At 36.9% G+C, this 27,944-nt stretch overlaps 1 protein-coding gene across 1 annotated transcript in view; it reads left to right on the plus strand.

Moving 5' to 3' along the window:
- Positions 1–27,051, plus strand: part of SLK (STE20-like kinase) — a 45,194-nt gene extending 18,143 nt beyond the window's left edge. Inside the window, exons 2-19 of the mRNA XM_009881542.1 lie at positions 2,968–3,132; positions 6,164–6,212; positions 6,976–7,125; positions 8,284–8,356; positions 8,575–8,769; positions 9,444–9,525; positions 10,529–10,657; positions 12,634–14,058; positions 15,410–15,540; positions 15,820–15,943; positions 16,198–16,377; positions 18,420–18,512; positions 21,846–21,975; positions 22,215–22,339; positions 23,471–23,659; positions 24,470–24,595; positions 26,178–26,291; positions 26,905–27,051. Coding sequence (XP_009879844.1) covers positions 2,968–3,132; positions 6,164–6,212; positions 6,976–7,125; positions 8,284–8,356; positions 8,575–8,769; positions 9,444–9,525; positions 10,529–10,657; positions 12,634–14,058; positions 15,410–15,540; positions 15,820–15,943; positions 16,198–16,377; positions 18,420–18,512; positions 21,846–21,975; positions 22,215–22,339; positions 23,471–23,659; positions 24,470–24,595; positions 26,178–26,291; positions 26,905–27,051 — 3,627 coding nt within the window. The remainder of the gene's footprint in view (positions 1–2,967; positions 3,133–6,163; positions 6,213–6,975; positions 7,126–8,283; positions 8,357–8,574; positions 8,770–9,443; positions 9,526–10,528; positions 10,658–12,633; positions 14,059–15,409; positions 15,541–15,819; positions 15,944–16,197; positions 16,378–18,419; positions 18,513–21,845; positions 21,976–22,214; positions 22,340–23,470; positions 23,660–24,469; positions 24,596–26,177; positions 26,292–26,904) is intronic.
- Positions 27,052–27,944: the final 893 nt, after the last annotated feature.

Raw genomic sequence — 27,944 nt, forward strand, 5'->3', positions numbered from 1 at the left:
AAAGAACATGTTTTTTATGTGCTTCTTATGGCAAATCACATAGATGGGTATTTATTATAGAGTAAATTGTGGGTTGGAGATGAATAATATCTTATTCAAAAAGAACTTTTAAAATCATGTTTAAACAATATAAAGATTTTTTTAATTTTCAAGTGTAACTTGATGTATACTTAAAAAGTTTCATCAATCCTCAGAAATATCCAGTGGAAATATGCTCATTCTAAAGCTGTTTCTTTTGAAAACTGGGAAGAAGTCTGGATCTAGACCTACAAAATTTTACTATCTCAATTCAGAACAAAGGTGAACATTAGTTTTGTTTATGATTGTTAAGATGCTCATAAAGATAATCATACTGTCTCTATAATCATGTCTGTTTTTTAATGAGGTGTTTTAATAGAGCTACCACAAGGAGGAAATAAAATAAACTTATTCAATGCAGATTTCTAGTTACTTCAAGCAAAAGGGTCTGGGAAAAATCAAAATACAAAGTACTCTGTCAATAGAATATATATGCGCTATAAATGCAGCAAACTCCCTAGCATGTAATCATGCATGCTAATTTACCAGTGTGCCTCTCTTTCTCTCTCTCTTTCTCTCTCTCAAAGGTGAAACTGAATCTGAAAACAGTAACATCTGTTATTGTTACTTGATGTAGAAGTTTAAAATAGTTTTATTTAAACTAAATATTATTACCATTTTATAGTTTACATGCGAATTTGTGTAAAAATGAATTTCAGAATTTTTTTCATGATTTTTTTTAAGTGTCCTTCTTGTAAAGTGCAGTGGAGAGTGCGTGGCCATGCATGTTTCAAAAAAGTAAATTTGCAGTTAATATTGCAGTTCTTTAGAAAGGTGCTTTAACAACCATTTTTCTGCACGTGTAAAGCTACCAAGTCTAATTGCCTTGTGGAGTCAGACATCTGTTTCACCTTTCATGTTTAATTTACAGTGTAGCTGTGGAATGGGAAGGTTGGTCTTTCATTCTTGCTACAAAACATGAAACCAAAACAAATGATGTTTTTGTTAAGCAGACCTTTTTCTTTTTATTATTAGAACATGTGTTGGAAAACTTCTCAGTAGTTTGTTTTCGAATAATGTTATACAAATCACTTAATGTTTGTTGTTAAGAAATGGAGGCCAAATATTGAGGTTGGGAAGATTGGTTGGTTTTTGTTTTGGAAAGAATATTGAGATAAAAATAAATGTTACAGAAAACCTTTACCCTCAACATAAGATGAATCAGCTAGGACTATCCTTAGGAGTGTGCTTTGCTGTTACTGCTGTTTTACTGAATGTTACCATAAATGGTTATCTTTAAATCTTTTATTCTTTTTTGCTCCATTAAGACAATTATTTATGGCTGTGAGCATAATAATATTTAGACCTTGGAAATCATTCTTAAGAATTCTTACTTGCTGTCTCCTATCAGCTTTTGTCTGATATCAATATGACGAGATTAGGTGACACAAGTCAGGTTTGGGGATTCTTGCTGTGTCCTGGGTTCCTCTCGGCTGGGTTGGGGGCCAAGATGGCCCATGCAGCAGCCGCAGCAGCAGAGCGACAGGACGAACCACCTGGTGATGCTTCAGGTCAGGAGTCGGAATTGCCCCTGCAGGCTCTTGTCTTCTGCTGCTTTGGAGAGAGCCTGTGTCCCTACTTCTCATTTAATTTGATTTGAATGTCAGAAGCTAGGTGGGGGAAATCTAGACCTTTTCTTCATGGTCTTTACATATAGTTGGTGAAGTAGACTTCAGTCCTCCAACTTCATTTATTCAGAAGCAAAAGGTAACCACTGGAAATGCTTTAACAAATTAGTGTTTTTATGATGTTTTGAGAAAATACACCTTCTTGGTTAAAGTTTACTGAATTCCAAGTTATAGTATTCCTTCAAACATAACTTGCAAGAGAATTATTAGAAAGTGTGTATAATTTTGTGTGTGTCTATATGTACACACACATACAGGCTCTGTGTTTAGTATTTGCTTCATCCCCCAGATATTAAGAAAAATAATAATCTCACCTTGCTTAGTTTTGCTGGATTAGTTTCTCAGCAATATTCTGTGAATAAGCATTTACAGCAACTGGTTCCTGAATTTTTTTGCTATTTAAATAACACTCATCCTAATTGTTACATTATGTTATGTTTAAAAAAGCCAAAGAATATTTAAATGCGTAGCAGAAATGCCTTTTTTTTTTTTCCCTTGGGTACCCAAGATCTTGTTTTCCTTTTGCTTTTCGAGTCAAAATCGTGCTTGTTCTCCAGTTGCCCCTATCACTGCAGTCTTAAGGTGTGGAGTAAAAAAATGGAGGCTGGCAGCATTTTTGGTGTGGCCAACTTCACTGAGTAGCGCTATCTGTGGAATTGCTCCGAGACTTCTGAAGCAAAGAGAGTAAAATGCCCAGACAACTTAATGATGGCTTGGCAGCTTTTTTGGCGTGGGAGCTTGAATACAGCCCCTGGCTGGAGAAGAGCGTAACCTACTGATACCTGGGAGAGGATCTGGTTTTCTCCGTGGCTTTGCGAACAGCTGTGCTGCCGCAACGTGGGGAGTGTCAGAAGGGCAAGGACGTGCAGACGGAGAGGCTGGAGGCTACTTCATCCTCTGGCCAAGTGTTAATAGGTAGTTTTTTGAGGAGCAGCACAGAACTTCATCTTAGGAGTACAAAATAGTAACGACCCTAAGCTGTTGACTGTATGATGGTTTTAATAATGTGACGAGAATTAAGCATTTTTATATTCCTGTCTTTCACTGTTTCTTGACCTCGATAAAAGTTATTAAACTGTTTTTCTGCTAGAATGTATCTAGTCTTTACTATGCAGGGATTCTCTTTTTGTAGAGGAGCAAACTAAAGGCAGGAAGGTAGTACAGAAATGTCAAGACAGGAGTTTTTGTTGGGGTTGGTTTTGCTGGTGACAGTTTTCTGGTGGTGAAATTCACACATGTATGTTTACTGTGACTTTTATAGGCTCAGAACAAAGAAACGAAAGTACTGGCTGCTGCAAAGGTGATCGATACTAAATCAGAAGAAGAACTTGAAGATTACATGGTTGAGATTGATATTTTAGCTTCCTGTGATCATCCTAATATTGTTAAGCTCCTAGATGCTTTCTACTATGAAAACAATCTGTGGGTAGGTATTTTTTCTACTTTAAATGCTTTTACTTGTTTCAAAAAGTTATTGAAATTACTTTTTTTCTTGGCTTTATGAAAAGATCGTATGTCAATCACATTTATTCTGGGTTGTCACTATTGTAATAACTATTCCGTTTCAAAACTAATTTGTAAATTGTGAGTGTGACTTTTAGGAAATTGTCACTGTAAAATTGAGCTACGCTGAGTCATTTGGTCAGGAGTATGAATCTAAAATCTGGAAATTAGCAATTCATTTTGGTGTATGGAGAGAGTTCTTAGTCAGTGCTTATTTGTAACAGCAGGACTCAGATTTTAATTACATTAGCACAATTTAGAGTGAGATTCAGAATCCGAAGCTGAAAAATAAATCGTGTGCTGAAAAGGTCGGCCTGTTACATATGTATTTTAGATACAAGTGAATTCACTGATACTTCCAGGGAAGACAGTTTACCAGGACTTTTACCGTAATTAATTTACTTAAAATCTAGATATTTGTACATAGAAATACAGTGGGAATAAATATGACTGTATGTCACTCTTCTGCTATATACTTTGCACTGAATAGCTTTAGCTATAAAGATACAATTTTTTCTTTTATATAATCCAATGCAATATTTATAAGAGCTTTCGGAATTGTATGAAGAATACGTGTTTTTTTCAAAAACGTTCATAATTTTAAAAAGTGCCTAAAATAAGTAAAAGAAAATTTCCTCGGAGTCTTACAAATAATGCTTTATCCTTTAAGCATGAAAACAATGGAAGTGTAATAACATGTTTCCTGATGTAGATTTATTTTCATAAGCTTTCTGAACACTTTGTGTGATCTGAATGCAAAGTAAAATGATATTGTATAAAACAGCAGAAGAGTGAAAAAATTTCCATGCATAAAGGTCAGCATGAAGGCAAGTATGCTTAAAGGCAGAATATGAAACTGAGTTGATAGGTTTCAATGGCAAAATAAAGATAGAAGAGCAGTAAATAGTTTGAAAATAAAATTGTAGCTCTATAGTTACAGTGAAATGCAGCGGCATGAAAGCAGCAAAGGGAAGGCTATAATGATGTGGTAAGTAAACAGAATTTAGTAAAGGGAAAAAAAGAAAAGAATGATAGTCGGGCAGAAAATATGGTTTTGCTTTCCAGTTTTAGAAACACAATTTCTCTACCAAAGAGACCTTTGTCAGATTGGCAGATCAAACAGCGAATTTTAGAGAAAGAAGTTCTTTATTTACAGTTTCCCAGACTTAACTTACTTGGCAGTAGGTATGCAGAAGCGTGTAAATGGAATAATGGTTTAAAGGATTTATGAAGAGTTGCGTTACATAATACATTTGTTAGTACTATTGTTGTGAGGATTAATTATAATACTCATTTGAAGTAAGATGTAACATAAGTATTTGTTATCGTTTGACAAACGAATAATGGTTTATCGTCGTTTAGACAATCGTTCTATCACCTGGTGACCCCTCCCCACCTGGGAAGTGGAATCGGGGAAAAAACAAGAAAACCCGAGAGTTGAAATATAAAGAGATTTAATAGAGTAAAATTAGATATAATTAACATTAATAGCACTAAAGAACCAATATTGATCCCAGTACCAATACAGAATATGCAAAGATTATTCTCAGGCAGTTCTATCCATAGGAAGCTGTGTGCTCCCAGCAGTGACGGCAAATGTGGGACACTGCGAGCGCTATGGCTTCAGGAGGAAGGGAAGGGCTCAGGGGTCCGGCACCGGGGCAAGAAGTTCTCAGGCTGGCAGCCATCAAGGGAGAGAGAGAACTGCGCAGCAAACTTCCTAATTTATATCGAATGTGATGTTCATGGTATGAAATAATCCTGTTGGCCAGCTTGGGTCAAGTGCCCGGGTCTCGCTCCTCCTCATCCCTGTACCTGGCAAGCTCAAAAACACTGGGACCTTGAAACCCACACACCATAGCTGGCTATAAAGTAAATATTTTCACAAATTCAGACACTAGAGTCTTCTAAAAGTACAGCCTTCCCAAATATTAGAAGAGAAATTAGTCCTGTGTCGCTCAAGCCAGGACAGTGGTGTGTATATATAAGTGTTATGGTGTAAGGTATAATTTGAGGTTTTGTCTTTTATGGACAATTATACTCTGATTTTAAAAGTACTCTAAAGGAGAAAAAAAAAAAAAGATATTATTTCCCAGAATATTGACTGTTAGGATTCTGATGGGAAATATTTGTTAGCTGTCAGACTGAAAATTATAATTTAATCTTTAAAGTGCAAATTAAAGAAGAAAAACAGATAAGGAAGGGTGGGGTGTCAGTCTTGGATGACCTTTTGTCTTTCTTGCCCTCCTCATTCCCTTTGTCTACCCTCTTTCTCCTTTGTGTATGTTCTTTCTGTCCTACATGTCAGCATAGTTTGTACCCCAAAATAGTTGCAGTTTATTTTTGTTTCAAATGGAAACTGAGAATTGGAGATGGAGTTGTTCTAGTATTACTAGCTTCTGGGATAAAAGCCTTGATGTATCGTAGGCATCAGTGAAAATGGAGGAAGATGAATGTGGACATCTGAATTTACTATTTTTCTGTAACTTTTAAGAGTATTTTTCCATATTTTCATCTCGTCTGAAACAATAGAGGAGATAACATCTGCTGCTGGAAAATCATGTAGCTCTTATCCTTGGATTTTTCAGTCAGAGAGATTATACTATAGAAGTACAGTTTAATAATTGAGAAATGAGTTTGAAGGGATTATGTAAATCACATTACAATGAGTCAGATTCAAGCTGACTGCTTTATTATGTTTTATAAGTTTTATTATGCAATTTTATCTTTGGATTAAAAGTTTTGTCTGAGGATCTCCAAGCATTTTACAAATAATTTGCTTGAGCAGCACAGTGTTACTTTTAGCTGGGTAACAGTACCAATATTTTGCAGAGGTTAGTGTAATAATTTGTCACGGCCAAGCAGTCTGAAACTCAGGTCTCCCAATAAAGCTCGCTTCAGTTCAGTGGAACTATTTAATTTGTAATTTGTGTATTCTTTTTTTTTATATCTAGATCCTGATCGAATTTTGTGCAGGTGGAGCAGTAGATGCAGTAATGTTGGGTAAATAAATTGTTTCAAATAATAAACTTAACATCTTAAAATTATAATATATGTATTTTAAGACTTATTTCACAAGTATATTGTTTTGAAATGCAAATACTTATGTGATTGGTGTGCTATATGTGTTGAATGTTGGGGTTTTCAATTTAGCATTTACACCTATATCTACGGACATTATAACTTCTTAAGTTAGATTAATTTTCTCTCATTTTTATAGTGTTTGTTTACTTGTCAAAACACATTTTTGTCTTGATCCTTTAAGTGAATGTGATGAGTTGTTCTCACATGCTTGTGGAGCTCTCTGTTGTTATAACATAATCCATATGAGCCGTTTTCAGGATCTCATTCTTCCTTTTCCATCTTCCAAATTACGTTGTGATAGTTTTTTATATTGCATCAGCCTTAAAGTTAGATTTATCTGTGGTTATTCCTTAAGTTAAGTGAATGCTAATACCACTAAGTGAAGGATCTAGTCTGTACCATCTTGGTGTACCACACAAAAGAACCAATCTCTAAACTGTATAGCTTTTTCACAGTTCAGATAGGGAGGCATACATGGTTCAAAATGAGAAGGGTTTTGGGTACAAGGTATGAAATTTTTACTGAAAGAAGCGAATTTTTTAAGATAGAAGTTTTTCCAACATATGATGTTCAGAATCTGTCAGATTAATTAATTTTCACATATACTTCTATACTGATTGCAGTGAACACACAACGTAAAATGCAAAAATGTTGTGTCTATTTCTGTCTCTTTCTCTTGTAGAGCTTGAAAGGCCATTAACAGAGCCGCAGATCAAAGTGGTGTGCAGGCAGACACTGGAAGCATTGAACTACTTGCATGAAAATAAGATCATCCACAGAGATCTAAAAGCTGGCAATATTCTTTTCACATTAGATGGAGACATTAAACTAGGTAAGCAAGTTGCATATAAAAGTCTTTCCCAGAACTTTGCATGGCCTTATAGTTGTATTTTCCTTAGGCTGTAGTTTGGCAGAGTTCAGTATTTATCGATTTAAATGCTAATCTAACAATGAGAGTTTTGTCAGACACAAGTGGTTTGCTACTATGAAGAAATTAAAAAAAAAAAAAAAAATAAATGTCCTAACTGCGCTTGGCACATCTTCCAGACTTCAAAATCAGCAGGGAAGGGTAGGACTCGTATTTTACAAATGTGTCAATGGCAAATAAATTTCCTTCACTGCACTTTATCTCTATAAGAATTTGAGTTTTATTATTTCAGTATCTGTAGTCCCCCAAGATTTCAGATTTTGCATTTGAACAAATAGCTCTCTTAATCCTTTATTTCTTTTCTCCACGGAACAAAATTAGTCTTCTGAAGTGTTGAGCCCATCAAGTAATTTTGTACAGATTAAAGACGGCAACATATGGCTATTTTGTCCCTTTGCTCTAATATCTAGATCTTCATTAAGGAAGTTATGTCTATAATAAGCATATAACACTTATTTAAATGTCATCTTTTTTATTTAAGTGCGAAATGTAGTGCTTTATAGACAAGCAATATTAATTGCAAAGATAAAGTTGATTTTTGGTTGGATGTTACATCAAAGATGTGTATGTGAGCTTTCAGATATTAAATATAAAGTGAAAAGTCATGTGGAAAGAAACTCATAAGATAAAGGGAAAATCTAGCTTTATGAGAATTTGAATCCTGGAATTAAAAATTGAATGAGTTGTTGAATTAATGAGAAAGCTAATATGCATGTCTGAGGAATACAGCCTTCATAGGCTAAAGAAATTATTTTGTAATTAAAATAACTTAACCCGCTTATTCCTGCAGTAAATACATGCATCGGTTTTGTCCCACACAACTCAACAGCAGCATTTCTTTTTTTAGCAATGGAGAATAACATTTATTCAGTATGTTTTATTAGAAATGCTATAGAACCTTGGCACTCAGTTATCAAAACACAAATATTTTTATCTCGCTTTGAAGTTTTAATACCACAGAATGCTTTGGAACATAAAAAAATTTAAAAGACAGTTGTAAAATATAAAAATATAGTGTGTTTTCCACCACCCGGTTAATAGCATTTTACTGTTTGCTTTAAGCGGATTTTGGAGTATCAGCTAAAAACACAAGAACAATACAAAGAAGAGATTCTTTTATTGGTACACCATATTGGTAAGTTCACTGTTTTGCTCACTTTTTAGTATGAACTAATATCTTAATATTACCTTTGTTGTTAACATTACAAGCTTAATACAATATCATCTAAAAATAGTTAGTGAGAGTAGAATGTGCTTATTAAAACGCTTCAGTGAATGTATCTATTTAGAACCTTTTTCAGAACACATAAAAAGTGCATTTTCTGATCCGGTACTTCATTGTTCTCTTTGCAGGATGGCTCCAGAAGTAGTAATGTGCGAGACCTCTAAAGACAGACCTTATGATTACAAGGCCGATATTTGGTCTCTTGGCATTACTTTAATAGAAATGGCTCAAATAGAGCCACCTCATCATGAATTAAATCCAATGCGAGTGCTTCTGAAAATAGCAAAGTCTGATCCACCTACATTAGCACAGCCTTCAAAATGGTTAGTATTTTATTTACAACTTTCCCAACCCAGTTTGTAGATTTTGAACATGAGGCACGCCAAGTCACATTTGTACTAAACTTACATTCATGTTGAGCTTTGTGGGACTATCTTTATGCATAAAGTCAGGTACATACTCTATGTATGTTTGTACATGTATACATATATATATCTCCTTATACAGTTGAGACTGTGGCTTTTTTTGTTGTAGTTCTGTTCAGAAGCTTTTATACTGAAATATTTTGCAGGTTTTTCATTAAAATGTATGCAAAATAGCTTTTTACAAATTCAGTAAATATTCTGAAGACCATCTGAAAAAGAAAATTGGGTGAAAGGGGACTTAAAGTATTTTTATACTAAGAAAATACTTTAAAAAGCCGTTATCTATTTGGTCATTTTAGTATCTTTATGTGATTCAGTTAACAATATAGGAGATATGGTGGATTATAAATCCAGAGCCAAAAGTAAACTCCTCTATAAATGGAAGAACGCTTTAAAGATCGTATTTGTGCCACATTGGCCTTTGCATTCCCGTACTATGTCTGTGTTTTTCTAAATCAATAGCAGGACTTGGAGTTGACGTGTAGATGCATGTGAAAGCAAAAGAATATTTCACTATACGCTGATCTGATGTCAAGACGAGAAATACCACTACCTGTTTGCTTTTTGTGTAGGTCGTCAGATTTCAAAGATTTTCTGAAGAAATGTCTGGAAAAGAATGTAGATGCAAGGTGGAGTGCAACTCAACTTCTACAGGTAGGAAGAGTTAATTGTTCAGAACTATTGTTTAAAGGCAAACATATCTTCTGTTTTTTGAAAGCAGATCAGTATTATAGTAACTATTTAAATAATTTCAAATTAAGTGTTTGTACACGAATCTGTCTTTAACATTGTTGCATTGATCCTTATTTGGTAAAATCTGATTAAATAATACCCAGTGCAGATCAAAGTCTTTGTTTACATATTTTGATGTACTATAACTAATTACTTTGCATAAGTATTTAAATTATGCTTTGATACTTATAATGGATGAAGGAGATACTTACATAAGTAGTCAATTGCTGACAGGTGTTTTAAAAGCTTTAGTGCTCAGCCTTCCTCTATAATGCTGTCACTGCAGAAGGGCTAAACAAGAGTAGATGTGACTAGGTACATTTGATTCTGTTTAACGTCAGCACGCATTTACTTTATCCAGAATACATCCGGCATATGTTGAATAGATTTAAGCAGCAGGGCCAAGCAGAGAAAGAAGATTCAGACAGTAGAAGAAGAACAGGTAGCTGTTTCTTCTTAACGAAAACTGTAGAATTCTACGTTCTTGTTAGGAAAAATTGTTTTAAAGACAAAGCAGATTTTTTTCTAGAAAGCATATTTCTAGATAAAGCTTATCAGAAAGTAATTTAACAGTGGAGCTGAAAAGAAATGAAACCCGGTTCCAGGAAAAATAACCTTTTAAAAAATCTTTCTACTTTTATTCTTTGGACTGTGAAACAGGTCAGTATAAATGAATTATTTGTATTTTTTAGCAAGTTTGTTAGAGTAGTTACAAAGTATATTTGAATAAAATGTTTAGATTTTAAAACTTCTTCAGAAAAACATACATTAAGAGAGTTATGATTAATGTTAACTGTGAATCTTCAAGTTTGAAAGAACCGAAGTGACGTTTCTCTGAAGTTGTATTTCTTTCAAGTTATGATTTTTCCCACTGTGTACAATGAAGTCAGCACTTAATATCGTGCTTATTTTTTATTTTCACAAGCATCCATTTGTTACTGTTACTTCCAATAAACCAATAAGAGAATTGATTGCAGAAGCTAAGGCTGAAGTTACAGAGGAAGTTGAAGATGGTAAAGATGAGGATGAAGAAGAAGAAACAGAAAATTCTCTGGTCAGTTAAAAACTTACTTTTTTAAATACGCAGCTAATTTCAATCGGCAGTTTCCTATAGAGAACTCGGTTTCTGATGTACTACTCAACTTTTGCATCATCTTCTAAGAATAACAGCATAAACATACTGTAACTGCATTACAAAATACATAGTCAGGATTTTCAAAATTAGCATATTCTTAAACTCCTTAAGAGCTAATAGTAAAGAATATTAGCTAACAGAGAATATTATCTTCATTTATTTTTACATGTATGTGTAGTGTAGAATTTTAAAAATCAGATACCAATTTTTATACAAATAGTTTTAAGTCAAAATGATTAGATGAATGAGTAAATCTATATTTGTATTCCATAAGATGCTTAAAACATTAAGGTATATGGCTGTTATACTATAAACTACGTTTGTGATTTTACAGCGTGGTTGTCAAAGAAAAAAAAACAAAAGCAAAATCGCCTATATTTTATCAAGACAAGATTGCATTATGAGTGTATTTCTAAAGATGCTTCAGAATCGTACAACGCAAATTCAGTTCCTCAAAAGGCAAAGCCATGAAGTTCAGTGATATGGTCGTAGGTTGCAGAGTATACCGGTACTGTGCTCTCTGACATAACCGTCTCAAGCATGATAAACGTGGGCAGTGACCAGTACCACCAGTAGGTGCCATTGCCAGCAATGGTAACAAAGCCAAATGCATGTGCACTTCCAAGCTAGTCACATCCCTGCCCTTCACACCGCTTCCCCTGTCCACCCCAGCAGATCTCCAAGCGTACATTCCCACTAACTTCCTTCAGGACTTACTGTCTATCTCCTAAGGCATCACCCGCCACCTCCCTCTGCCGATGAGCTGCTAAGCCATCCGTTCCCAGGAGGGCTGGGGTGAAGTCCGCCCTGTGACTCAATTTTAAGTGCCTCGACCCAAGCAGCAGGTTAGGAAACTGAGAGGTAGATGCATTTACATTATTTACTTGTGGCAGTTTTAAAAACTGCTTGGAGATAAACACTAAGCCTCTAGAACAACTACGTGAAGAAATCTTTTAAATGCACTTTTGACTGAAAAGGAATTGTTTTCTGTGTGCTTAGGAAAATCTTAGGATAGGAAATGCGCGATCGAACCGGTGCGTGTTACAATAGCTAACCTGGTGTGTTCCCAATGGCAAATCAGAAGCCTGATCTGCAAATTACAGGCTTCTAACGGTAAATATAGACAGAGAGATATCGCAATCACTTTGAAGAGTGAGAGGGCAATTATGGTTAAAATGATACTTTATTAGTATATTCTTTTGTATGTCTGTATGTAATCTGATAACATTCATTCATATTCCGGCAGCAGCAATTTCTACAGTTATGTAACTGTTTCTGTTCTAGTTCCATATTGCCACTTATTCAGATCTGCTGGAGGTTTTCACCATTTTACTGGAGTTTCACAGTGATTAAAAAAGAGACCAAAATGTTTTCAGGCGTTTTTAACAAAGAACGACATTCTTTTTAATTAAGCAGAAGGTGATCTTAATACTGCGTTTTTCAGTGCTGCACCAACGAAAGCTACACAGTTTCTTCCTGGCCAAGCTGGCACAAAGAAATGTGTCTTTCAAATCCAACTGTAGAGGGGACTACTGGGGAACTGAACTAATAAATTAAAAAAAAAAAAAAAGCAATGTGACTGGAAAAAGACTCTTGAAGATGCCGTTAAGCCTGAGGCAGAGGGCTGACCATGATCCCTTTCCTTCAATCACAGTATATTTTATTAAATTATGAGAGATGGGAAAGGGTTCTTGTGAAACTGTTCTGTTCAGAGCTTGTCTGCAGTTCATGCGCTTGTTCTGTGGTGATACCCAGTGAAGTACTCGGAGATTATAAAAATCATATGACACTGCCTATAAATACCATAATCATCCCTATTCAGGTATTCTTCAATAGAACTGTGCTTTAATTAAGTTAGAAAATGGTTAAATATTTTTCTTCCTTTAATTTTTTAGCAGTTACCTGCAGACAAACGTGCGTCCTCTGACCTTAGTATTGCCAGCTCTGAAGAGGATAAACTTTCGCAGAATGCCTCTGTTCTGGAATCTCTTTCTGAGAAAACAGGAAGTAATGCAATTGAGGACAAAGCCAGCACTGTATTTCCAGATGACAAAACAACTGGAGATGAATCTGAGGACATTAAATTTAGGAAAACTGCCGATAACGTATGCGATACTACTGTTGGTGATATGAAAGTGCAGAATGGTTCTGTGCCGACTGGTGAAGATGAGCAAGGTAAAATATTGCCAGCTGAAAAGACGAGAGAAAGCCTGGAAAAAGCACATGAAGATACGGAACCCCAGAAAGGAGGGGAAGAACTTAATGCTTTAACAAAATCAGAAATAAAGGATGAACCCAACCTAAAAATAGAGAAAGAAAATGATGTGGGAAGTGAACAGACAGAAGATAATAAACTCAAAATAGTACCTACAACTGAAAATAGTGTAGAAACTGAAGAAGCCATTTCTAAGGAAACTGGTGAAAAAGAAGAGAAGGAAAACAGAACAGATCTCTTAGAAAGTGAGGAAGAAAAGGTCCCTGCAGAAAATGTTACAGAGCAAGAGAAAGAAAAAGATGAAGATCAGAAAGAGGCCATAATGGACACTAGTACAGAAACTCTACCTAATGCTGCAGATAAAGTGGCTGATGAAGACAAGGAACTAAAAAAGCATGGAATCGACAACATTAATGAGATAGGTGGTATTGTTGAAACACAGATCAGTGATGGGGATAAAGTACCTGAGACGGAGGATAAGCCAGTGGAAAGTCAAGCTAAGCAGGTCCATGAGATAATCAGCTCTGAAGAAACTCCATCGGAAAGCCAAGATAAAGCGATCAAAGTAGACGAGAAACTGGCAGAAAGTGAAAATGAGGATATTTGTAATATAAGCAGCATGGAGGAAACAGAGATCAAAGACTCTGAAAAAGACAACGTGGATCAGAAGGCAATACAGAGCAAGCCAGAGGGTATTTCTAATAAAGTGGTGGATAAACTGACTGATAGGGACCAAAATTCAGAAGAGCGCAGACCTGAGAATATCCAGGAAAACAATATTCAGATAGACAAAGAACATTCAGAAGTTTCTTCTGATGAAATGATGAAGAATAAGCTCCGAGATACTGCCGGTGAACAAGCTGATGACTCAGAAGTCACTCCCGTCCCCAGTATTAGTATTAGCACTGAAGGAAATGAGGAGAAAGTCAAAACAGATAATCAAGACAACACTGAAACCGTGCAGCAGCTAGAGTCAGAGAATTTGAAGGAAAACGATGCAGATTCGGGCACTGGTTCCACGGCTGATAATAGCAGCATTGATTTGAACTTGTCGATTTCTAGTTTCCTTAGTAAAAACAAAGAGACAGGATCAATATCTTTACAGGTAAGTATAAGCAATCATATATTTTTATATAAAATCCTATGTAAATGTGACCTTAAAATTATCTCCAAGTTTGACCTTTGCAACAAAGAAAATTACTGAGTGGGAAACTAGTATGACAGTGTGGAATACAACACTTTGTAGAAACCAAAGTATTCTGAATGGCATGCTCTAACAGTGTCTGGATTTTGTGCAGCAAAGCTAGAAGCTAGAGAGATGCTAATTATATTCTTACTTTATTGCATAATTGTATTTTAAAAATTGTAGTTTAGTATATAACAGAAGTCTAACAACATCAAAGATGAAGATTTGTGAATAGTGGTAGTTCAGAGCTGATATTCAAGAAGACTTGTTCAATGTCTTACTCTGCACAGAGTCCCTGTTTAACAGGAGAAAGCTCTTATAACATCTCATCTGATATTGAATTCCTGCCACGTCCATCTTCTGTCTCTCTCTCTGGATTTAGAAGATCTAAGGCAGACCTCAGGTTTCTTCTGAACACTGTACTCCTATGGACGCACTGTATCGATGCAGTTATGCCAATATGAATGAGCTTAGTCAGAGGAAGCACATTGCAGATTATGAACTGTATTTATATCTTTATACTAATACGATTATAGCCATACTAGGATAGTAACTGTGTAACCATGAGCTTGAAGAAAAAAGAACAAGCCCAGAAAACCCCCAAAAATCCCCAAACAAAAGTCATAGCTTGGCATAGCTGCACTAAGCATGACTTGGAGGTGTTTGCAGTAGCCCTAATGCAATGGAGACGCAGCTGGGGTCTCTGTTCTCTTGTAACGAAACAACAGCAGCTCTGAGAAGTGAGATTTCTTCTTTTCTGTTGTCAAGATCATCACATGATTTTTTTTGACTAATATGTGTGAATAAAAAAAAAAAAACAACTTGCTTGTTTAATTTATTTCCAAAGCAGAAGTAGGTAGGTGAGTAGATTGCTATTCTGTTTAAGTACTGGTCTTCAAAATTAAATATATTTTTTGGTGACTGGGAAAGTTATGGTCAAAAGCAAAAAGTAGTTGCAGCTGCCTTTAGCTCTCGAAAATAAAACTGCATCAGTTCTGTTCAGGGTTTATCTAGATATTTTTTTTCTGGCAATTTAGATGATCAATAATTACAGTTTTCCTTTGCTGACTAGAGAAAGTTTCAGTACTTTAGAATTTTTCAAGTTCTCACTTGATTAATGAGAGGGACCTGATTAAGTGAGGAGAACTCCTGATTATTATATGGTAGGCCTTCACAGAAATATTTGAAGTAATTTAATATTAAGAAAAAAGGGGGGAAAAAGGATATAACTTCGAATAAGTACAGAATAACTTACCAATGCTTTATTCAGGAAACTAGAAGGCAGAAGAAAACGTTAAAGAAAACTCGGAAGTTTGTTGTTGATGGAGTAGAAGTGAGTGTAACCACATCAAAAATAGTTACTGAAAATGACTCAAAAAGTGAAGAAATGAGATTTCTACGGTAGGTGTTTTTAAAAGTACAATTTACAAGAGGTCAGCAGCTATTTTTTTTTTTTTCTCTTTGAATAAAAGAAGGGGGCTAATGGTCTTATTTCTGTAATGTTTGGGGATTAATTGCAGTTATTCTGTTAGTAGAAAGGAATGCTAAGTGTTTCTTAATAAGACAATCAATTCAAAACTAGCTTTACTGGACCTAAGTTCTAGATGCCTTTTTCATCTTTTGTAACTTTCCGCTTCCTTTGTTTCCCCATCAATATTAAGTGTTCTTTTTTGTTATTAGACGTCAAGAGCTAAGAGAGCTAAGGCTTCTTCAGAAAGAGGAGCAGAGAGCCCAACAGCAACTCAGTAACAAGCTTTTGCAACAGCGAGAACAGATGTACAGACGTTTTGAACAGGAAATGACAGTGAGTTTCTGGATTTTGGTGCTCTTAAAATATAGCATTTTGATGGAGTAGGCAGAATACTGCTAGCAGCAATCACGTGTTTCCTTTTGTGATGGCTACAGCTTAGTTTTCGTTCTTGTTAATGAATGGTGATATTTTCAGTTGTGGGGTGCCCAGCTTGCGTGCCGGAACAGTTCATCATGGCTGTCCTCTGCTGTGCTACAGCACTTCACTGAACAGAATCTACTTTTCTAAACGCCAAACTATTTTTACAGAGTAAAAAGCGACAGTATGATCAAGAAATAGAAAATCTAGAAAAGCAGCAGAAACAGACAATAGAGCGCTTGGAACAGGAACACACAAATCGCTTAAGAGATGAAGCAAAACGCATCAAAGCAGAACAGGAGAAGGAATTGTCCAAATTCCAGAACATGCTGAAGAACAAAAAAAAGGAGGTAAGAGACAATGATGATAATACAGAAAATAAGGAGTATGGGTATAGCAAATTGTTGAGATTAGGTCTCCCAGAAGCCACGTCAACCTCATGTGCTATACTGAATTGTGGAAGGGTTCCTAGCAGTCAGCATTACTTTTTCTGGTTTACTGCCTAAAGTGAAATACAAACAGCTGACAGGAAGATTTAGGTATTGACTTAATCTAGAAAACATCACCAAATGAGAAGACTTTCTTTTTCAGTCTTTAATAAAATATTTGTTCTCAAATATTAAATCAAGAAAAAGGATTTTCTTAGAGATTGTGAAAAATATTTGAGATTTCTACTTTAAACAAATCCAGCTGTAGCTACTTAGTAGTTAACAAATTAGAATTTCAAAAAAAGAATATAGTCTTGATTACTACTGAGAACCACGTAAATTCCAGAGATAGTTTTTCTTTTCCATTAATTTGTTAGATTTTTATTGAATGTGTGCTGTTGTTGATTAGAATTCCTTTATATGAAGTGACAGCAGCTGTATGGATTTAGTTTTTTAACTGAAAAAGCAAAGCTAGGAGAGAAAAGTGTTGGATAACTTAAAATCTTTTACAGTTAATTTCATACATGTCATACCGTTAAGGCAAAAAGAATGACATTTGACGCTGACACTTTATGCTATTAGTTTGCTTGCATTAGAGTAAGAGAAGGTGGTGTTTTTCCATATGGATTTTGCATCTTAAAAGCTGATTTATTTCATTTTCAGATCAATTGTGTAGTGCTCGTTTGTATATAAATGGCTCTAGTCTTTGCTCTAATAGTTTCTAGACTCACAGAGATTTCTTTAGAAATCTGTACTGTCCATGCTTTTGCATAGAATGATCCTGTAGTACGAAAGTGCATTAAAAAAAAAGTAAGTTGTATTCAGTTTGAACCATATGCTCATATGTGAATAACAATTTTTCTTCTTTTGCGGTACCTCTTGCATTTTTGAGTCTCTCTCTATTTACTGGTGATTGGGTCCTACATGGGAAAGCGGGAAGACTTTAACGTATTGCTCTGAGCTAAAAGCAGTTCTTTCATGGAAACAGGAATAGCATGTGGTGATTTGGACTCTGTTTTCTGATGACGCTTTCACTAGTAAACAAACAGGCATTTGTTTTTTGAGTGCATAGTTTTGTATTTAAAGCTAAAGAAGGCGATTTACAGTTTGAAGGAAAATGCAGCTGGTGCTCTAAAACTACCCATGCTATATTGGAGTGTACATTGTTATATCTTTATAATTCTTAAAAGTAAATAAAACACATGAGCAAATTAACAGATTAATAGTCAGTTGATTTAGCCAGGTTATATTTAGAGTCTTTCTTCTAATCTCGTCTAATTCACCTTGGACTGAAACACGTTCTGTTCCAGCATACGTGTCATGACAAGTTTCTGGAGAACATACTTAGTTATTTGTGGGTTTTGCTTTTAAATTCTTTGGAACCAAACGCTTACAACCAATTAATATTTTATTTGCTTGTATGATTATTTTAAAGACATATCCTGTGTCGATGTCATTTATGGTTGGAGACACTAATAATGGCATCTTATAAATTCAAGCTTGAGACAGCGTCAGAGATAGCTGGTTTTCAGTGGAAGTTATTTTAAACCTCCGACCATTTTTCACAGCTTCACCACGAGATAAACATCCTCGGTAGTCCTTTTGCCATAGTGCTTCAAGAAAATACCACTTTTGCAGGTGGTGGTTTTCTTAACTATCAACTGTTGTATCTGCTGCATGGAAACGCAAGCGAGACACTGCTGTTTCTGAGAGCACTGGGCAGCATTTGCATGCAAAACAAGGCTGGCATATACCTCCTTTCTGCGCTGGCATACATAAAGCACGTATTGTTCGCTCTCTTTTCATTAAGCTCTTTTCACTAAACTAACATCCCTGCTACTGAAGTACTGCATGCTTCCCGATACCTCTAGTGCTTGACCTGCATGTCCTATGTTCACGGTAATGCTTGCTGTGGAGAAAAAGTGTTCTTTTCGCCACCTTCTGCATGCTTGTATACACCTTAGGTTTTATGTGAAGTGGAGAAAGCACCAAAAGAGCTGAGAAAAGAGCTCATGAAACGCAAGAAAGAGGAGCTTGCACAAAGCCAGCATGCTCAGGTAACATCGGCAGCTTCAAGCTACTAAAATACAAAAGGCAGCAGTATTCACACAGCTTGATGATTTCACTTCTTGTTGTTGTTGAGTGAATATGGAACTTAACTCAAACTAACCCTACGTACTGCTCTCTCTCTTCAAGTACTCCCATATCATACCCCATAGAGTATACTGTGTAGAAATGTAGGAGCAGCGATTTCCAGGTTTGTGCTGTTAAGCGTAGTACCTCGTATGCTGTACTGAAAAAGAAGGGTGTTTTTCTACGGCAAGTTTATTTCGAGTGCTTTTATGAGTGGTAAGTATCCCGTAGGTCCATCAAATTATAAAGGTTACAGTCAGAAGGTAGCTTTGAGCAATATAAGCGCAGGGGAGGAAAATCAATATAATGTGTAAGCATGAGGCGTCTTGTTCACAGAAGCAGGTAAAATGAAGTTATTTAAATGTCAAAGTGTAGGTGTATGGAAACTTCACAAGACATCATCTGTAATTTCATGCCTTCAGACTTGCTGCTTGTATGTGACCCAGCTAGAAAGGGGGCTAGTATTTTGAAAAATACTGTCTTTGTGATGGCCACAGCTTGTACAGGGTGCGCTTGCAGCACAACAGAGCAGGTTTGGATTGAGTAATTTAAAGATTAAATGTTTATGTGAGCGACCTAGTAGAAAATAATAGCAACTTTATTCGATTACGTGTTTAATTCAAGAGGGGATTTCCCAGGATAGAATGTGATTGAATTACAGCACTCTCCCCACACTGAGGATATGTGTCTCTGGACTTTTTAAGGAAACAATTAAAAACGTAAATGTTCATAGCTTGTAGTGACTTAGTTTGTTCCCTTTGGTGCTTTCAATTTGTTGAAGTAAGAGAGATGAAAGAGACAATTTTCCAGGTGAAATGTCCTTACTTGGAATGATAAAGTAGTACGAGACAAAGTGCAGACGTTTAGTTTTAGAATCTCTAGAATTTCTGTCAGTGCCTACTTTTGTGTGATTAGCCTTGACATTTTAAATGTATATTACTAACATACAGCAGATCTCATTTCTTCTTTTTTTTTAAGAACAGAAATATATTTCATTATATTCTGACATAGGAAGTACATTGTGTCCCACAGGGCGTTGCTCAGGTTATGATTCAGTCTTTTCAGTTGTCTTCATGTACACTTTTCAACGCACAAATGCAGGATGTAAGTCTTAAAATGCAAAGCAAAAAAAGTTTTATTTCCCTAATTTTCCAGATGTGTGTTTTCTCTTCTTCTGCTCATACATGCTGATCAACGTCACTGTTGTATCCAAATTAAACTAGTTAGCACAAATTTATGTAATTATGCACTATTCATAGTAAAAAGATTAAAATTACAGTAGTTATTAACTCTGGACAAGACACTGAAGTTTCACAGAAACACAGTATGATACTGTTCTCTGGTGTTTCTTATTTGTTCAGCACGTGTGAGAAACAATGTGTGACTTCTGTGCTCTGTGTGCAGTGGAACCATGTATTTTAAAGATATCTGAGTTTATGTTAAGATACTTATTGGGCAAAAACAAGTGGTAATTTTAAAAAGGTGGACTGCCTTACGCTGTCTGCCTTTTTCACCATCCAGCATGTTCTTTAGTGAAGTCTGTGACCTTTAGTTTATATGATACTTTAGTAGATGTGTGGAAGCAGAAAGGCCAGAGTGTTTCCTGAGATTGCCTCGTTTATCTTATAGTGGTAGAAAATCCAAAACTCCTGAAGATTTACCATGTAGCGAGAGCAGCAATGATATTTAAATGTTTGAATAAAGCTCAAGCACAATTGCTTTTTGACCATGACTACACTAGAACAGCTTTCCCCCCGCTCCCTCCAAATCAAAAATTTCCTGGCAAATTGAACACAGTGTTAATTATGTGTCTGCACCCTCAGAACAATGAACTTTTAGTTTTCTTATCCTTTTCATCTAGAAAGGGAAACAGAACAGTATTCTTCATCAGTCCATATATTTGATTAGGTATATCTGACTGAATTTACAGATGTGGCCCTTCCAGTTCTATTTGTACCCTCTGGTCTGTCACCATCAGAACTTTTCACCAACTTACTCCACCTCTGGTTTCTGTTATCTGTCTAAGTGTAACTCTGCTGTCCACTGGGAGAGATGGAAGCCTCATCTATTACTAAGTTTCTGTGAAGATGAAAACCAAGATTCTCCTGGTCATAATAAAAATGACCAGCATTTAAAAGCATTAAAACCTATGCTCTTAATGAACTTTTAGTTCCATATGTCGCTGACAACTCTTTTAGCCAGTAGTATAGGTTCAGTAATAAAATAAAGACACATAGCTCAGGAGACCCCTCCACTGATCATCTGTGGGCCAGTACTGTTTTCCTGCCTCATCCCATCTCCCTTCTAATAGACCATCGTTAACAGTGCTTTGTTATGTATAACAGCAAACATTCAGCTGTCCACCTCGGCTCTGGTAGGACACTGCCATCATCCATTCTTTTGACCTTTATATCATGGTAGAAACATACGGATTAATTTCTTGTTCTTAAAGTGTGTGTGTGCATGCTTGCATGCTTGTAGACGTGCTTTTTTTTTTTATAGTTGCAAAGAAAAAAGGCAACAGTATGGTCTGGGGGCATGGGAGGGGGACTCTTACTACTGCCTGCTTTTCATGGGGTGGTGCAACAGACTGGTGCACCCTGGATCATGGGAAGATGCAGGTGATACGGGGACTGCATCAGGCAGATGGCAAATCGCTTTGCGAGGAGCCAGCTCAGCTGTGGTGTGACAAGCTTAATGCAGTTCCCACAAAAGCCATTGGGTGTCTTCACAGTGGTCTTGCAGAGCTCCCAACCTCAATGTCTTCGCATTTATGACAAGATAAACCACTTGAGATGGAGACACAAATCCGAAACCCAACTGTGTAAATAAATAGGCTTTAACTAAGCATCCAAAGCAAAATAAACATACATACTTTTATTTTCTTACATCCATGAATAATTAACCCTTGATATGATGAGATCAACTTTATATTGAGTACTGGTCTTTGCTAGCTTTGAACCTGCAGCTTGTTTTGAGGAGAGACAAGAGACGGAATGAATTGCAGATTGCTGCCTAGGTTGTTGCCTTTGGTCTTATTTCGGAAGGTATTATTTAAACATTAAGTATACTCCTACCTACTCTCTACATAGAAGATACAAGAGATGCATAATTTTATAGCCGAGGCACATTAGCTCACATTTTCATAGATGTATTTGTTTTCATATATAGCTAATGCTGAGAGAACTGGGAGTTTCATTAAAATGTAATGTGGTTAGAAGAACACAATTTAATTTACTTCTATTGGTTTTTACCAGGAGCAGGAATTTGTGCAGAAGCAGCAACAAGAACTGGATGCATCTCTGAAGAAGATTATTCAGCAGCAGAAGACAGAACTAGCCACTATTGAACGAGATTGCCTCAACAACAAGCAGCAGCTCATGAGAGGTATCTAGCATCTGACTCGCTCTTTAAAGACAGACATTTGAGTTGCATTTTAATAAAGCAACAGTCCGTCTTAAATTTATGAAATCATAGACCTTCATGACTAACTGTAATAAAAACATTTGCTAGGGAATAGCATTGTTCTTAAAGTGCACTTCTAGGCCACTTCTAAACATAGACTAGCAGGTAGATCAGAAAGTATTGTGTTGACCTTTCTGAACCAGCCTTCCTCTTTTTTCCAGCTCGCGAAGCTGCAATCTGGGAGCTGGAAGAACGACATCTACAAGAGAAACACCAGCTCCTCAAACAGCAACTCAAAGATCAGTACTTCATGCAGAGACACCAGCTGCTTAAGAGGCATGAAAAAGTTAGTGTTGACTTTGATACTTTCTTTTGTGTATTATAATATCCGGTTTTTTAATCAATATTATAGAATACACTAAACAGAGTAGTTTAATTTTTGAAAATGTAAACCAAATAGAGAGATGTTATAGGATCTCCTTGGCGATTGTTGTGGTTTAACCTCATCCAGCAGCCAAGCACCATGCAGCTCCTTGCTCACTCCCCCCTGCTGGGATGAGGGAGAGAATCAGAAGAGTAAACTCCTGTGAGAGAACTCATGGGTTGATATAAAGACAGTTTAATAGGTAAAGCAAAAGCTGCACACGCAAGAAAAGCAAAACAAGAAATTCATTCACCGCTTCCCATGGGCAGGCAGGTGTTCAGCCATCCCCAGGAACGCAGGGCTCCGTCACGTGTAATGGTTACTTGGGAAGACAAACACCATAACGCTGAACATTCTCCCCTTCCTCCTTCTTCCCCGAGCTTTATGTACTGAGCATGATGTCGTATGGTATGGTCAGTTGGGGTCAGCTGGCCCGGCTGTGTCCCCTCCCAACTTTTTGTGCCCTCCCAGCCTGCTCGCTGGTGGGGTGGTGTGAGGAGCAGAAAAGGCCTTGGCTGCCTGGCAACAACCAAAACCACCGCTGTGCCGTCACCAGTATTCCTGTCCCAAACCCAAATCATAGCACTACACCAGCTGCTAGTAAGAAAGTCAGCTCCATCCCAGTCGAAACCACGGCCATGACTGGATGAGGACCAGCCTCCACTGAAGGCTTGTTTTGGTAGGGTTTGGTTGATCTCCATAATGGCTGTTGCTTTCAGCAGCTCTTGCAGCAAACTGACACTTCACAACTGAAGTTTCTCCTTTTGAATAACATAGACTTTTTAAAATGCAGTTCAGGAGTCGAACAACCACAGGTGAAATATATGTGTGGTCATATTCATTAGAGCATTAGAGAATTTCATTTGGGTTGGGTGTGATCCAGAGCTCTCTGGAAGAAGTGGAAGACCCTCTCCTCCCCATTGGTATCACGAGGGCTGGGTCTGGTTTCTGTTGAAAGAAGCTGACTCAAACAGCATGCTTATTGATGACATGAGATGCAAATATTCTACCACAATAGTTACTCTGTACATCTCCGTATGGTTAACATTTTAGGAAACAGAACAAATGCAGAGATATAATCAACGCCTCATCGAGGAATTAAAGAACAAGCATACTCAGGAAAGAGCGAGACTGCCTAAAATCCAACGAAGTGAAGCAAAGACTCGAATGGCCATGTTTAAGAAAAGTTTAAGAATCAATTCATTAGCCTCTCCAGACCAAGATCGTGAAAAAATTAAGCAGGTAATTAATAAAAACAGGTTTAATAGTGTAAATGCTTAATGTAATGCAAATGTGAGGATGGGATAGAGTGCACTCTCAGCAAGTTCACAGATGGTACAAAACTGGGTGGATGCACTGGTGAGACTTATCTGGGGCGCTGGGTGCAGTCCTGGAGGTGGAGATACTCAGAACCAGCTGGACACAGTCCTGTGCAACCTGCTCTAGTTGACCCTGCTTTGAGCAGGGGGTTGGTCTTCACAGGTCCCTTCCAACCTCAACTGTTCTGGGATTCTGTGAAATATTTTTAAGAGTACTGGATTTTTGTGAGCTTTTGAACTAAAACTGTAGGTATTTACTCATTCTTTAAAAGGTAATGTTGTGAAGAGGTTGAAAGGTTGCTTTCTGCTGATGCACAAAAGTCCCAAGTCATGGTTTCATGTGGTGAGCGCTGATAGGATGAAAAATCTGGAAAATGCGGTCTCCTGTAGTTGTGTAACATCGACCTCAACCGTCACTTGTAGGAACACTGCTATGTCACTTAGCTTCAGAGGGAGATAGTTTTGGCAGTCTGGAAGTGAAATGTGCTGCATTTTAAGGAAAAATTATAGTGCAGAGAGAGAAATGGAATGATAGAGAAAACCATGAGGCCATTCCCTTTGTAAGAATTTTAAAAGAGAAAGAATAAAGAAAATGCAGTTCTTGTTTAAATCTTTTAAAACCATTCTTTTCAGTTATGCTGTATGTATTCATAGTTACATACGGTTGTTTGACTCATGTAAACTGTTGCATCTAGAGGCACAATATGAACCATCTTTTTATTTTTAATTTTAGTTTGCCATTCAAGAAGAAAAGAGACAGAAGAATGAGAGACTGGCTCAGCATCAGAAACACGAAAACCAGATGCGGGACCTTCAGTTACAGTGTGAAGCAAACATCAGAGAACTGCATCAGTTACAGGTTAAAAATAGATGATATTAAATGAACATTCGGTGGGAAGGCTCAGGTTAATGAGAGATGCAGGCAAAGCAGAAACGTCTTTTCCTTCCTTTTTACTGATTGGTGGAGGGTTTTCTTCAACTTTGCTTTCAAAGGCCTGCAGCACGCTGCTTAACCACATCCCTATACTCACGTCAGTTAATGAGAAATCATTTTAAATGCAAGAAGAGCAAGAACCATAAGCAGATGATCGCTTCTAGAATATCTGTCGAGTTCCCAGTGCTATTTTCTGTAGGCAACGTTTCCTTTTAACCTGATTTTGCTGAAATGTCATTAATCAGAACAGAGGTAGGCAGTACCAGGCGTTACCCAGGAGATGTTTGTGACAATACATAGAATGAGGTGGTTTTTACAAACTGCAGGCTGCCGTTTGTACTTGAGCTTCTGGAAGGTACTCGGAAGGAATTCTCTTCTTGTGATAAGGAACTCTATTTTGTCTCCTGTGGTACGCATTTTGTAAAAGTTGCTGCTGTATACCAGAGGCCAGATCTCCTTTTCCATTAAATCAGCTTTTCCCTGTTTCAGGGACACAAGGCAATTGTAAAGCATTAAATGATCACCTGCTGATAACCTTTGGGTAGCGAAATCTTCCAACGACCAGTGAAGCTAGTTCTACTCTATTCGCTTTCTTACATCCTGCAAAAACAGTCGCTGACTGTGCCACTAATACGCCTCAGTAAATCCCCAAGTACCGTGGGAGTCTTGTGCAAGTTTCCGCTCAAGTAAAATTGATCAGATTAGGGCTACTCTGAGCTTCACCGAGAAAACTTGGCCTCTAGCTGCACTCGGCTCTGGCCAAGCGCTTGTCATTTTTGTTCCTGTGTTTTTGTACTCTGCATCAGACCCAGCTGGGACTGGCACTCTAGAAACAAGAACATGAGGGTTAGAGATTGCCATTGCCAACTGCTCCTAAAAATCCAAGATTTGATGTAGCCAAATACTTAATTTTTTTTCTTACCGTGCTTCAAAAGTCCTCTGAAAGTTGGGCAGATGCATGCATACCTTACTGAGAGGAATGTGAGGCCGATGTGTGGTTTGATTATCTTTTTCCTTTTTATAGGGTGATTCTGAGGCTGCTTCGGCAAACGCATTTCTCTCCTCTCTCAGCCCCATTTGTTAGTCTCAGCTCCTTGGCACCAGGAGTTGAAATATTTCCAAAAAATGACCTCCTTTTTAATGTAATTGATTTCAATAAATTATACAAACTGTCTTTAGAAAGCAAAGCAGAAATGCTGTATGACCTTGAAAAGCATTATTAGGCAGTGAAACCCAATTTTGAGTAACACTGTCAGCTGCTGCCTTAATGGTACTCATTGGTATATTTGGATTTACGAGTATTTCTTATCTCAATTGGTTCTGATGGAAAGATCAGCTTTTGATAATGCAGCCTTGTAACTTACTTTTATCTTGTAATTATTCACGTCACTATTGACACGAAATAAGCTAATTAAAAAGAATTAGGACAACATATGTCACTGTACAAATGTTGAGTTGCCTAATCTGAATTAGTTTTACATAAGGATTATCTTTATCTTGTTTCAAGAATGAAAAATGCCATCTACTGGTCGAGCACGAAACTCAGAAGCTGAAAGAGCTAGATGAAGAGCACAGCCAAGAACTGAAGGAGTGGAGAGAGAAATTGAGACCAAGAAAAAAGGTAAATCGGAGCAGTTTGAATCAGAAAATAATCAAGCATTGGATCTAGCAAATACAGACAACACAAAAAGTATCACAGAGGAGGAGAATCAAGCTACTCTACAAAACTGCTATAGTTCACTGAATAATTAAGGGTGTTAAAGAAAATGTGCAAAAGCTGAGCAAAGGGCATGTGCTACAAAAAAGGCTTGTGTGTTGCCAGCCTCTCACTGCGTCCCCTCTTGCGGCACTTGTGGGCATATTCGCATATAAAACTTCTTAGCTGGAGGTAAATCTGGTTTTAGGAATATTTCAGAAGCCAGGAGGTTACTGCACAAATTGAGTGCTAAATAACAGATAGAGGGTGCTGGAGGTTGGTTTTGCTTTTTATGTTTTATTTTAAAATGGAAAGTACTAGATTTTCACACAGTTCAGAGAGTATCCTACAGGCAGATGATGTTCTTAGTTTGCTGTGTCTCGGTTGTCTTGCAATTTCATAATTGCTAGGTGATTTTTATTTTTTTTTGTGATGGTGTGTGTGAAGTTCTGATGTTACATCAGACAATTTGTCACCAGTATAAGAGGTTTCTTGTACTTTGCTTTGTAATCCTGTGACAATCTGCTTTGGGTTTTAGACGCTTGAAGAAGAATTTGCCAGAAAACTGCAGGAACAGGAAGTTTTCTTTAAAATGACTGGAGAATCTGAATGCCTTAACCCTTCAACACAAAGCCGGATTTCCAAATTCTATCCAATCCCCAGCCTTCACTCCACTGGGTCGTAACTCTGGGAACTGCTGTAGGTTTTTTCCTATATGGAATTCTCCATCCTCATCGTCTAACCTGACTTAATCTGCGGCGTACGTCAAGGGACCCAGCACCTTTTGTTTTCAGTGGAGACAATCAGCGTCACGATCAGTTTCTTTACTTCTCAAATGGAAGAAAAGAGAAAAGGTGTTGGTGTATAATGGCAATGTTATGTCCTTCAGATGTTTCAAGATAAAGTGGGGTTTTTATCTCAGTCTCAAAAGGTATGTTAGCTATGGTTTTGACTTTAAGCCTAAAATATTGATTACGCTCCTTTCTGATCACAAAAACACGGTTTCCCACAAGAACGTTTAAACGATGTAATATTAGTTCTGCTACTGTGTTTTTAAGTGTCTGACTTCTCCATGAGAGAATTCCACAACTGAAACTGCCACGAGAGGTTTAAAATTTTATAATGTTGAGCAGTGTCTTCACAGCAAGGACCGAAACTAATTACTCGGAACATGCCAATAATCAGAAAAATAGACCCTTATGTTGAAACACAATTGGTAAAAGCAAAAGCCTTTGCAAGTTCTTTAAAAAGAAACCTCTGGCATAAATTAAACTGAGCTGATCTCCATGACATATTTTGTCCATTAGTTCCATAATGAAATGGGGTGCTAGTTTAATTAATACAGTGCCTGAAACACATAGATATGCTAATCCTGGCGACAGGATGGTGTTTTGTCATTTAAAAAAACCAACACTCCTTAGCATTGTTGTTACTGTACAAAACAGAAGATTTCTTGCTGCTACTGCCATTTTTGTTGTAAATCCTCACCCTAAAATATTTTGCACTAAAATATGTAAAGGTGAAAGAAATGCTAACTTTAAAATGCACAGTTTCTTATTTTCCTTAGCTATTACAGGT

The sequence above is a fragment of the Charadrius vociferus genome, unplaced genomic scaffold, assembly GCF_000708025.1.
Source record: "Charadrius vociferus isolate BGI_N301 unplaced genomic scaffold, ASM70802v2 scaffold282, whole genome shotgun sequence".
In the NCBI taxonomy this organism is placed as follows: Eukaryota; Metazoa; Chordata; class Aves; order Charadriiformes; family Charadriidae; genus Charadrius; species Charadrius vociferus.